Raw genomic sequence first — 13,833 nt, 5'->3', positions numbered from 1 at the left:
TTCATATATATCGGGCAAACTATAATGAGATTCCACTCATCGGGCATGCTTTCTTCCGACCATATTTTGCAGATGAGTTGTTGTCAAGTCATCACCCGCTGCTTTGAATATTCGGGTAGACGGAATTGTTGAGCTACGTCGTCAAATATGAGTGTTTTTATCTCCCTCACAGTCGAATTCAGTTCGTCATCGCCGTTGTAGGTAGGTTAGGGACCGTTTAAAACTAAAAAAAAACTCTTTTTATGCACTCTAACTCTGTTTTTTTTACTAGGCCCGATGGTGTTACAAACTTTATCAAAATTGGCCGAAAATCAGAAATCAGAATCACAAGATAGCAAAATGAAAGCTTTTAACTAGTAATATAATATTTAAGGGTTCTCCATAAAACAGAAAGTTTCTCAAGAAACTCCTTCCTCTCAAAACGCATAATATAATATGCTTATAAAAAAGTATGCATGAAAATTTAATTATCCAAATTAATTTTAAAAGTTTTAATAAATATAGCGAAAAAAAATTCCAAAATAGTAACGATTATCGACAATATGTGCACAAAGATTTGGTTTTTAAAATTTCCCAGGTCTTCAACTCTAAACGAAATAGTACTTCAAATCAGTTATCTATTTATTTAAATTATCTTTTTGCTTATACACATTTTTATGAGGTAGTGTTTAAAACTTCGTAGTAGGTTCTTATTGAGATTTTACTTTTCAAACATTTTATATATTCAATTTTTGTATAGCTTCTCTCTATCGAAGGAAGTTAGATAAATTATTAAAAATATTGTACCAGTTTTGATTTTCTACTCAAAAAGCTTGTATGTTTTCGATTTTGTAAAATCTCACTTAAAAAATCAGAATATAAGTATAATTATTTTTATCGATATAAAACATAGCCCCCACAATTTTGTACATCCGAATTTCACAGAAATTTCAAGTCAATAGCAATTTCAATTCAAATTGAGTATTGAAGTCAAATTATTAAAAATTGTGTATATCTTAGGTAGTTTGGAAACATCATGTCTTTAACTGGTTTTATAAAGGCTAGTTTGTAAAATTTGTTTAGGTTTGGAATACCCATATAATAATTATATACCTTCATTTGTAGAAAATTGACAATTACGATTTTATGCCCCAATCATCAAAAAGATTTCAAAAATAATTTTATCAAATTGACTCCTTCTAACAACCTATTAACTTATCTAGCCTCTGCCATTCCTACTGTACGAAATGTCCATAGTAATCATGTTAATAAAATTAAACGATGGGATCACAATAAGTTCAACCAGCTTAACTTAAAAAAAAGCAACAACCAACTTTAAACTTTCACACCTCTTTTAACTTTTACGTATGTTGTACTGTAATCACACAAGTACAAGTCTTTTATAAGTCTCTTAACCATCACCATTGCCAGAGTTAACTCTACTACTAAAGGAGTGCTTCTTGTCACAAGTTCACTTTATCTTCATCTTGACCATAGTTGACTCTCAGAGTTGCCCCCTAACTGATTATTTTTCAATAATTTACCAACTATCAATTGCGTTGGTGCACCTATCCTATAAATGTGTACAAGTTTACACATTCATACATATGTAGACATATGAATACAATTTTGATTTATTAATTGAATCAAATTACAACGGGATCTTATCAATCTACACATTAAAATACAAATGAGCTGTCTTAACAGCAATTAGGATGAATCGATTTTTTTTTCGTGTTCTTGTCGTTTTTTTGTATTTATTTTTCGTATTTGAATACAAGTTTTATGACTTTTTATGGTTTTCCATATATGTAAATTTTTTTAAGATCGACGCGACGTACGTACAATCTATGAGCATCTCACTTTTCTCAAAAAAAAAGAGTCAATCACACTCTTTGAACTGCTGAGGCTGGCTGAGGCCACCCGATCGAAGGAAATTAACAGCAACAGAAACAGCAGCCTGCAAGCGAAGCAGCAGCGGTCAATAAAAGTCACATTATTCCAATGAATGCGCAAATAAAATGCAATCTCCACTTCTGATAAATGGTTGCATACCTCTTATACCATTTGGTGTGCTCTATAGTCTTAGCCATAGCTGTATATGTTAACATTTTGATGGTTAGGACTTGAAGATAAAAATTAAAATAAACCGCTCGACCAGGTGTTGGGGTTGGTTATTGCTTTGTCGATTTTATTTTTGTTGCAGCGCAGTGCTGCATGGCAGTACTGAACTGTGCAATATCGATAATGTGGTTCCACTCTATTCGGCTATTGACTAAAATGGACGGTAAAGCAGCGGCAATTGCGGCAGGACGGTTATGGTTCATTGAGATTTTTTCCAAATAATAATGCTTATGCTCTGTTAACATGTGTCTGATAGTTGAAATAAAAGATTATCTCTATATGTATTTAAATTAAGTGTATAATTTTGAAATGACCTTTGTATTTTTGCAGATACAAACATTAAGAAAAAACATTTAAACAAACAAAAAGAAATAAATGTTGAGAAATGATTCATCTAGGATTGTATTTTTTTGTAAAAACAAAATGTTTTAACACTCAAAGAATTGGGTTTTCAGTGTTTCAGTGCGATTTAACGCTGAACGAAACAAGAGCGAAGCCCCTGTTAATTCCAAAAATATTTTTTCTAGAAAAAGGTTAAATTAAAAAATTAATAACGCTATTTAAAAATACTTGCTGACCCGACACACGTTGTTTACTATAAATAATTTCTAGAGAATATTTTGTTAGAAATAAATAACTTATTTTAAGTGTGTAAGGATGTAGTATATAAGTGGAAGAGTAATAGAGCACTGTAAATGGTGACAAAATATTAATATAACAAATCACCAAACAAATTTGTGTATGCATTTATTTGTTTTGCATGTAAATCCAATGAGTTCAAAAACTTAGTTGGATAATGTACAGCTTCGGTAGCATCACAAACTGTATCGATAGATTCCTGGAAACAAATTTTGCATCTTGAGATTTAATTCGTTAGCATCCACATTTTTTGCTGCTAAAATTGCTCTTTCTGCCAGTCACTCATGATTTGTATATTGTCTGTGAACATCGGGAAATATCTGAATAATTAGAGCATCTTGAGAATCAATAATCTTGTAGAAATCGACCGGTCATTTTATGCATCCAGTTTCATATGTAGTAACTTTTCCGATACGAATATTTGATCGTATGTAAGCAAGAACTAGCTAAATAAGGAATGTTTTGCCAGTTCCACCTGGTAATTTAAAGAAAAAAAAAAAGAATCCACCTTGTCCTGCCAATCTGCATGCATATGATGTGGTCATAAATAATTTTTTGTTTTTCATTCATTAGTTGGACATTGCGAGCTACAATCGCTGATATTTCTACAGTATTGTGTTGTAGTTTGTGTTAAGTTTTTGGTGGTTACCTTTTAAATAAAACTACCATAGATCCAGAAAACATAAAAAATATGTGATCCAGTATAATTAATATCGCTTACAACAATTTCATCAAGTTGTGAAGAAGAAATAATAAACTTTTAAAAATATGTTTTAAAAAAACAAAAAATATTGTAGGAAGTTTAATACCTAATAAAGACACAAAATGTCAACTTTTTCCTCAATATTAAACAAACTATCTACGATGAATTGGGGATTTCCACAATAATTTGTAAAGCAAATTATAGAGAAATAACTTGCATAACAGGAAAAGTTTCGTTTCCGCTTCGAAAACATTGTATTTTAATTATATTTTAATTCATCACAAAAACATAGAATGGTACCATGCAATTTTTATTCCAAAAACTTAATAACGTAGAAGTACCTACCTGTCAATAAAACATTCAAGAAATTAATATTTTGTTTTAATTCAATATAAATGGTGCCATCTTACAAATTTAGCAAAAATGCCAACAAGAAAACATAGAAAATATTGAACAACGAATTGAAAATTCTACTAAACTACTTACAAATTTATTGAATGTGAATTATGAACGTATATGAACAAAGTTTTTAACCCGATCTTAGGAGCCTTTAAAAAAATATACAAAAAACTCAAATAAAACATAGAAAACATTGAAAAACCATCACCTGACGGCTTTATTCCAATTCTGCTCATTGTTATTTATTTTTCAATAAAATTATAACTTTTAAAATGACAACTTAATCAATTAATAAGTTTTTCTTCTAAATTTCCAATTTTTGTTTAAATTAACTAATTTTATTTGTCATTTTAATTTTCAGGTGAAAGTAAGTGTAAATGACAAAAACGACAGTCCACCAGTATTTCGTGATGTTCCGCTGCAATTCAGTGTTAGCGAAGATCTTGGAGCTGGTCATACGGTTGCAACAATTCGTGCTACTGATCCAGACACACTTGGAACTCTGACCTATACCATGATCAATGGGGACGATGGTAAATTCTTACTTGAACCGGACACTGGTAAATTACGCCTAAAGGACGCTCTGGATCGTGAAACCAAAGATGTTTATCACCTGATTATACGTGTCACCGATGGTGTACAGCATACAGAAACCACTGTTATCGTACAGGTGAGTGCCAAAACCGACCTGAAGGTCCTTAAGATTCTTTTTTTTTGTTTCTTGATTTGCAGTGTTATGTGGTTCTTGGAGTTTTGTTTTGTTTTGTCTACGTTGCAGCCGTTTTTCTGTTTTCATTAAAAAATTGTATTCTTTATAACTTTTTGTTATTTTTGGAATTTTATTAAGACGACGATGACGACGACGAAGAACAGAGCAAGACTCACTGGGACAAGTCTGCCTTACTTAGAGAAGAGAAGTTCGGTATGCGTGGTTGAGGAGAGGTAACCCTTAAAACCCAACCGAACAGAGTACACATATGGTGCTTGGTTGTTTGGTGCTACTGCTGTGCTCTTTTAAGGAAACTGATTCTGATTCTGGCTTCTTTTATATCTGCGATGGGCGCTCTTTACTTTTTTTATTTTTATTTTGTTTGTTCCTTTTGCAATTTTTTTGTATTTTTGTTTATATTTTTTATTAATTTCTTTGCCGGTTTTGGTAATTTGATGCTCCGCGTGTTAAAAAACCGCCTCAATGGTTTTTCGGTTTCAACCTTTTTTGCACCTCCACAGAGAGATACGACGACGACGACGAGTACAAGTTCTGTGATCTGTGTTGGTGGTGAGGTTGTGTTCCTGCAACGAACCGCCACCACCATCATTGCCACTAACTTCCGCCGCGCCGCTTACAGCCCGCCATCACTACCGCCTGCTCTGATGGTGCTCAGTGCTTGAAACTTTTGTGGACTCCAGCTCGAGCTCGCACTTTGATTTTAAGTGAGCGATAAAAAATATGTTTAATGTATGAATATGGATTACAAGCTTAAATTGCCGTCCATCCGTCGCACTGACTATACATCTATACCATACATGTACATATGTGGATATTCCATTTTGTGAAGACTTCTTGCCTCTTGGGGGCAAGCTGTATGGCTATAGATATCTAGATTTATCTGGACGATAAAAAGATCGAAAAAATCATTTTGAAAAAGACGAAACTAAAAAACGACAACGTTAAGGCAACAACAACTTTGGCTCAAGGCGACATATTTTTTTTTAAAGATTTTGTTGTTGTTATGATTGCGTTTAAGGACTGCTGTTGCTCTTGTAACCTTCTTTTTTTTGCGTTGATTTTTCAGTCGATTCCCGGGGATTATTTGTGTAGAGAAACGAGTGTAGCTAAAGCTTCATAAAAAGTAGGTAGGAAGGTAGATTCGCATTTATTCGTATATGAAAAGAAATATAAGTAAATTAAATTTACGTGAACACCCGGAAAGAAAATGTCATTTTAAACACTTCTGAATGAAGGTGACATTTATTACTTACGTGGTCTTGTGTTACCATCTCTGATGATGGTTATTGGTGATGCATATGCCGGTATGTCGGTCGCTGCCCATGCTGATATTGAAGTTGATGCCAATGATGGTGCCGGCGCTGTTGCTGCTGGATTTGTTTAAAGTTGTTTCTTCTTCTTTTTTTTTGTTTTTGTATATGCATACCAATAACTTTGTAAGAGTATTATTGTTCATTCATTTTTAATATTATACTTTTGGTATACGACTCGATTTGGAATTCCACTGGCCATAAGTATTATGGGTACCTGACCTATAGTGGATTTTGCGTTGTCCTATTCCATTATTGCCCACCTTGGTAATTTTGTAAACGAATAACCTTGAAACAGAAATATGGCGTGCTAAGAAATTCATAAAGTTGAAGAATACTTTGTAATAAATAGCAACAAAATAAACTATACATAATTATTTTGAACTTACAAAGTAATGTTTTATCTGGACTTGGACTAGAATTTTTAACATTCTTTTTTTTTTTATTATTGGCTTGAGAATTGAATGTAGAGTTTTTCTGTTTGATCAATTTGACTTATCCTTTACCCAATAAAGGATTAAGCTTTATTTCTTTGTATATAATCATTTAGTACTTGTGTTTGTGTTAAGCTGGAGCCTACATGAAACATAATTTATTTGAAATCGAACTTTAATTTTTCCTGGAATGTGGGAACCATATTAGTCCTTTTTTGTATTTTCCTTAAATCTAGAGAAATTCCTCTTTAGCAGATGAAGTACAGCAGAGTCTGCCTATCACATTTTCATAGCAAAAAATGTTCAAATATACAAAAAAAAAACTTGTATATTCTATAAATGAGCAAAAAGACTCATAAGAAACACAAAAAATTAATTATGGTTTAAAATAAAAATTAATAAAAAAGTGCGTATACACCAGAGTGCCTTCTAGGAAAACTTATATTTAACGAGTAATATTACAGTTTTAGTTTATTAAAAATAAAAACGTAACAAATATGAAATGAAACAACATAATTACTCTCAAATTAATTGAACTTAATTCGAGAAGAAAAGAACTGACACCAATCTAGAATGAAAGGTGGGACCATTGATTTATTTGGCTTCACCAAATTTTCAATTTATTTTAATATTTATTTAAAAATTGGGTGGCGCAAGAGTCTGTTGAGCATAAGGGCCTAGTGACTCACAACTCTCAACTATTCCTGGGTGCAAGTACTGTTATCAGGGATGAAGGAAACCTACAGTTTAAAGACGAATCCCAACGGCTAATTTGAGAAAGCACTTTTCATCACAAGAATTACTCTTGAAAAATTTGTCAATTTCTCGCAAGAGGCAGTACCCGTGAAAAAACTTTAGATGGCATAGGCAGGGATCAAACCCAAGACCACTGACATGACAGTCCAATGCAGTAACCGCCATGCCACGGGTATTTCACTTGCATTACACAAAAATATCAAAATATTACTGAAATAAAAATTACAAAAAGTTTTAATGCCTTTTCGTTAATACTTTTTTTGGTGTTACAAAGTATTTTCGGTAATTTTAATATTTTTAAGAATAATTCAACTGATAACTTATTTAACCAAACACGAAAACCTACAAACTTTTAAGCAAGACAAATCGACAGACGGGAACTGAAGTTATCAGTGTGCATCACAGCCTCTTTTTTCGTTTTAAATTGGCTCTCAAATAAATAGCTTATTTTGCTTAAAATATTCTCCTAATTGAACATTGTTTTTTTTTTCTTATCTTTTCTCAGAAATTGGATCCAATCACTTACCAATTTTAAAGCTGCTTTTATAAAACTCTATCAATTTCTCAACAGTTGTCCGCCCTAATACCACTCACACACATTAGTTGAAATTTAATGTACTTCTAGATAGTCTGAATTCTTCTATGTGACGTAAACGTGTCAATATCATAAACTTTTTGAAACTAACTTACAGTAGAACAGAAGATCGCTTAAAAAATAAATGTTTGTGTTGCTTTGCTTCAAAAGCTTCTAAAAACTAATCTGCAGAAAACATTGATATTCAAATTTTGGAAATCTGTTTCAGAGCAGAATACGGCTTCAAACTTTATGTAAACAAATTTGAACATTTTTGTTTTTACTTTTTCGTCAAATTGCGTCTCTGGGGTACAATTTCGTCAGTTCTTTTGTAGTGCCAATTTTGTTTAACAAAGAAACATAATCTTACAATTAAATTTATCAGTTCCTCTCACATTTGTCTTAAACAAAACAAAAATATCTCCATTTTGACATTTAATTTTTTCCAGTATATCTGAAAGTCTTCTCCATAGAAGTAATCTCCCAAAGACATCTCCTGTACATGTATACTCTTATACAGTGTATAAAATAGTATCCCAATAATACTTTTTCGCAAACTAAAATAGTTTAAATACTTGACTTCTGTTCATCAACTGGCATTCAAGAGTCCTTATCATATCGTAGAAATCAAGCACCGCACCGAAAAACGCACCATCATCATCATCGTCATCTTCAAACACAAAAGCGAAACAGAAACACGATGTATTTCAAATATTTTTGTTCCATTGCGTTAAAAACGTAGAAAATCCATTTCGGTTAAAAAACACACACAAAAAGGACTTTAATTCTTGAACAACTTTTAAAAAAAGACATAAAAGCAAACTAGGTATAGATAGGTAGGAACGGTAGAAGGTAGGAACGACATCCAGAAAGAGAGATACCTTCAAATGAGATATCAATTGGAATCCAAAGTATGGCATTATTTGATGTTGGCTTTCATATAAAACTCAAACAAAGATATTTAACTGGCATATTTTGTCTGCCTCTTTTGCGTCTGAATCTTCGTCTGAGCAGCACATCATCAGCTTTAGCTCGTAAACACATAAGACTCCCGAGACTCAAACAAAAACGAATATTCTAAGTTATTCACGCAGCAGCAGCACCATCAGAAAAGAGCTTAAGTTCTTGTGTCTTGTCCCTTTTTTCGCAGCATATAGTTGGTTGGTGCGAGCGCGGTGAAATTTGATTGAAGCCAGAGCCATAGCAAACCAAGCAAAGGTAAACAGTAGCTAAAAGAAACATGGCGACCGTGCTTCATCGTCATTGTCGCGCTGGCCGTCGTCGTCGCATTGGTCGTCTTCCATATGAACCTCTTGCAGCACTATCATCGCACCATTCACCTAAAGACCACAGACAAAATGTTTGCTGTTCTGAATTGTAAATGAGGTGCAGTTAAATTTTTGTGTACCAGTATGTCCTTCCGTCTAACCCTCCTGCCGCCACCACCACCATCGAACCATCGATACCGAATCATCGATTGGCCATCGATCTGCAACACAATAATTCCTCTTGAGAGAAGTGAAAATTCCCGATCTTCATCTGCGCTTCAGTCTGAAATTATCGCCTTATGGTCATTATGGACCACATAAAGGCTCTCTCTCTCTTTCGGCTTGGCCATAGGAATAGGATGCTGAATTTCGTCATCGTCATCATGCTGATGGAATTGTGACATGAATTCACAATGAGCTCTATGGCTCCCAAAGTTTTTTTTTTTTGATTCAAAACTTCTTTTTTGTTAAATTTTATTTTGCAAGATTTTTTACTAATTTTTTTAAAACTTATTTTGTAATGTTTTGTATTTTTATTTTTGCTTTTTTTGTATGACCACAGGTTACGGACACAAACGACAATCCGCCGGTATTCTCGGAAGCAGTGTACTCATTTGACATACCGGAGAACGCACCACGAGGCTATCAGGTCGGTGTTATCTCGGCGACGGATCCAGATTTGGGTAATAATGCAATGGTCTCGTATACGGTAATCTCCGATTGGGCTAATGATGTGTTCAGTCTGAATCCGCAAACTGGTGTCTTTACGCTGACAGCTCGTCTTGATTATGAGGAGGTAAGTCTTACCAATCTTTGTTTTTTTTTTTCTTGTACTGTTGGCAGTTGTTGTTGGTACTGAAACTGCTACTGCTGATGGTAACTTCTTGTATATTTTGAGTTAAAACTCCTGTGGTCTTAGTATTTCTGTTGCAAGTTTCGAGGAAACGATTAAGAAATTCCACACAACCGTAGTTATGGGCCGATGACAGTTGTGGTTCCTTATTGTTATTTTTTCCTCAGTTTTTTTTTTTTTTAAGTTGTAACTTCTTTTTTTTTTGTGTGGCTCTTTTAAAAGATTCGTTTATTTTAATTTATTTTTTTGTAAATTTCAGGTGCAACATTATATTCTGGTTGTGCAAGCTCAAGATAATGGTCATCCAAGTTTATCGACCACATTAACGGTCTACTGTAATGTTCTTGATTTAAACGATAATGCACCAGTATTTGATCCTATGAGCTATTCAAATGAGATTTTTGAGAATGTTTCGATTGGGACACCAGTTGTAACAGTTAGCGCTACAGATATTGATTCAGGTAAGAAATATTTGCTTCTTTTTTTCCTGTTTTTACTGCACATAAAACATAATTTGAAGGGAATTTTTCAGTTTTTTTTATTTCTTGTTGTATGAGATGGAATCAAAATATATAAATTTTACGAGGATAATAAAAAAATAAAAACTATAAATGAAGACAAAACTGAACATGAAAAAGCTTTTAAATCCTACTTTTTGTTTGTTTTCGAATTGGAAAGCATTTAAAATGGTTTTGAAATTTGTACCCACATACAAATTTAAGACTCTTATATGCTTTGGTTTTTTTGTTAAGAGAATTATAAAAGAAAACCATTAAAATTGATCCTAGAGATAAAGAAACTACGGAAAGAAAAATGACAGTAACTCTTTAAGATAACGCCTATCTGATACTAGAACAATTAAATTCACCTACAATAAAAAGAAAATAGATTCAAATCTATTATAAGACTTAATATTCACACTTTCTTTTGAAATAAATAAGAAAAGTATTAAGCAAAACGATATTAAAATTTTAAATATACACTGCATATTTGTGTATGTTTATTCTGCTATGGTTTTAATAAATAAGTAGTTCCTTAGATCTTTTCTGAATTTGTCATGGTTTCACTTAACCTAGAATTTCCTTATCAAATTATCAAAAATACTAAGAACCGACATTTGATAAACGTTATTGCTCAGGCATAAAATGTTTTCTTATTCACATCTTTTGTAGTGAAAATATTATTTTCAATCGCTAAAATAAAATATTTTCAAATCTTCTGATTCTTAAAAATAAAGTATCACAAAAATGAAAAGAATAGGGTGAAGTCGCAAGTCTTATTATTGTGTTAGAATAATAGCTTTGTATCACTTTATGGCAAGGTTATGGGACCACTCTTTTAAATTATTTTTTGAATGTCTCATTATCATATGAATGGAAACCTGTAGAAATGTTTAAGGGATTGGGAATAAACAAAGAATAAATATTACATTTTTGAAAGAAAAAAGGAATATGTCTTAGGCTTTAAATATATATAAATAAAATGAAATACTCCAGATCTAGGATTGTCAAGTTAATCCCTCACTCACCCCATACCCTCCCCATTTGGAAACCTTTATGTTGTTATCCATAAGAAATTTCACAATTATTCTATCTAAAAGTTTGCTAAGAGGTTTGTTTTCAAATTGAAAAATTTAAGAGTCATGTGCAAGAATATTCCTTATCGTTTATTTTCTTAAATGTTCTATATTTATAAAAAAGTGATTTACTATTAATATCGAGTCACTTAAGAAAACAATAGGAACTAGATTTCCTTCATCTTTATTGGGGTACGAACCGTTGTTCTTATCCTAGTTAAAAATGTTTTTCCTACAGCGGAGTGCAAAACGTCTTACAAAGTTTTCTCCAGAATACGTTTTTTTTATATCATCAAAAACCCCTCCAAAAGATTAAAATTGGTTTTTCAACAAAACTGTCATTGCACAGTAGTGGTTACCCAAATAAAAAGTATTCATAAAAGGGTAACTAATTTCTTATGATTACTAGGTTAAATCCCAGTTTTCAAACTTGTTGCATGCTCCAATAATTTGTATTCTTGCAAAAATCAGTGAAACTCAATCTTCTCCTGTTGTCTTTACTTTAAAGGTTATTATGGAAATGCAACAAAAATGTTTATGTAGATTTAAAAAAACATATGTTTTTAGAAAATAATTTTTTTCTCATCAATAATAACTTCAAACACTTATAAGAATTCTATTTCAAATAAATCAAAATAAAAATGCCAATCCATAAATATTCTTCAAACTAAACCATCATATAAATCAAATTTAAAGTCTCATAAATCTCACAACGACTAAAAATTATGTTCTTTTCAAGAATTTTAACTAATTTTTGTCCATCATCCACATCGAAAAAAATAATATGAACCATAAGTTACATAGCAACACCATCAATCAAATGTGTCAACTTTTGCACCTGCAAAATATTCATACCTAAAGTTATGAACCTACATTCTATAACATACCTTTGCTATTTACAATAACCAATCATACACAATGCATAACTTTCAATTTATAATTACCCAAGAAATTAGCCTGGTTTAATTTTATGAATAGTTTCAAATAAAATAGAAGATAAACAACTCAAAACCTTCATAAGCATCTATCATCGTTTCATTGTATTTCAAAATACTATCAGCGAATGTAAAATAGCTGATAATCTCAAAAAAAAAATAAAAGTTCGCTTCTCAGCTCTTTCGTTTTAACACACAAAAAATAAACTGACAAACAATTTATTTTTATAAATTACAAACTAATGTGCAAAAATACATAATATTACCGCAACATAAAATAATGGTGTTTACTTTCGCAATACTATAATTTTTATAAATGTCACCTGCATTGACCCGCAACTTCACCATCAAGAGATATTGATGTAGTCTGTCCCTCTCACAAGAGTGAAATGTGCGCTGAAAGTAAACATATTCACAAAGTCATAAACTTAAGTAACAACAAAAACCAAGAAGAAGAAGAAAGAAAAAGGCAGTTTTGTTTTTGTTGTTGAATACATTTTCACGAAATCACATCAATCCATCATAATCATCATAGCTGATGTCTTAGCGAAGAGCGATGTTATCCAAGAGCCATCTCTTTTCGTTTGGACACAGAGGTTAGGTATAGACTATGTGGTTAGAGGAAGCACCATCACTCCTTGATGTGGTCACCATAATATTAGAGATGGACTGGACAGATCAGGCGCACGCTGGCGCTGCTGTAGGCACTCTTTTTTCGTTTGTAAATATTTATGGGTGTGCTATTGATGATGGTCCAACCAAATTACAATAACTATATTTTTATTCAATTCTCATCATCACCCCTTCGCCAAATGGATAACAAATATTGTAATAAACATAAATATTGCGCGATGATCCTCAGGGGGTGTTGAATATACATTTCCATCTATACACAATAAAAACAATGAGCAAAAATCACTTCAAATTGATAGAAATTAAGTTGAAAGCTTTTTTCTTATTGATTGCTACAAATTTTCCGGGGTATCTGCTCTCGCCTCGAGTTTACTTGTAGAAAAATTATACACAGTTTGACTGTTTTTTTTTTTAAATTTGTGTTGTTTATATTATTTTGTTGTTTTTAGGAGATAACGGTCGAATTGAGTACAGCATAACAGCGGGTGACGATAATGATGATTTTGAAATTGCACAAAACGGTACAATTCGTACGAAACGTGAACTCGATCGTGAAGCAAAGAACTCGTACAATTTAGTTGTGACCGCAAGAGATTGTGCCAAGGAGCCCGAACAACGGAAGTTATCTTCAACAGTACAGGTAAGATTTTCTTGCATCTTTTTTGTTTTGTTTCTTTAAATTTTCTTATTTTTATATTTTGTTTTATGCTTCGCTTGATAATTTATTGCTGCAGAGAGATTTTAATGTTTACACGAATAAAGATATTAATTTTATGATCATCATGATTCTCGCTATTGGAGGCACAAGTATCCAGTTCTTCGATTATATTGGTTTTTTTTTTGGTTGGTCTGGTTGTTGTTTTATTTTTGGAGAACCTAAGTACCTTTACCTATAGAGATAAAAATTGCATCCAAAAACT

The 13,833-nt window shown here is 32.2% G+C and overlaps 1 protein-coding gene across 1 annotated transcript in view; it reads left to right on the top strand.

Moving 5' to 3' along the window:
* Positions 1-13,833, top strand: part of LOC129952912 (cadherin-related tumor suppressor) — a 257,350-nt gene that overhangs the window by 182,681 nt on the left and 60,836 nt on the right. The window contains exons 3-6 of the mRNA XM_056065884.1: positions 4,206-4,514; positions 9,479-9,712; positions 10,029-10,230; positions 13,363-13,553. Coding sequence (XP_055921859.1) covers positions 4,206-4,514; positions 9,479-9,712; positions 10,029-10,230; positions 13,363-13,553 — 936 coding nt within the window. The remainder of the gene's footprint in view (positions 1-4,205; positions 4,515-9,478; positions 9,713-10,028; positions 10,231-13,362; positions 13,554-13,833) is intronic.

The sequence above is a fragment of the Eupeodes corollae genome, chromosome 3 (genome assembly GCF_945859685.1).
Source record: "Eupeodes corollae chromosome 3, idEupCoro1.1, whole genome shotgun sequence".
Classification (NCBI taxonomy): Eukaryota; Metazoa; Arthropoda; class Insecta; order Diptera; family Syrphidae; genus Eupeodes; species Eupeodes corollae.
The sequence above is the reverse complement of the archived record's forward strand: the minus strand, read 5'-3'. Positions and strand labels throughout refer to the sequence as shown.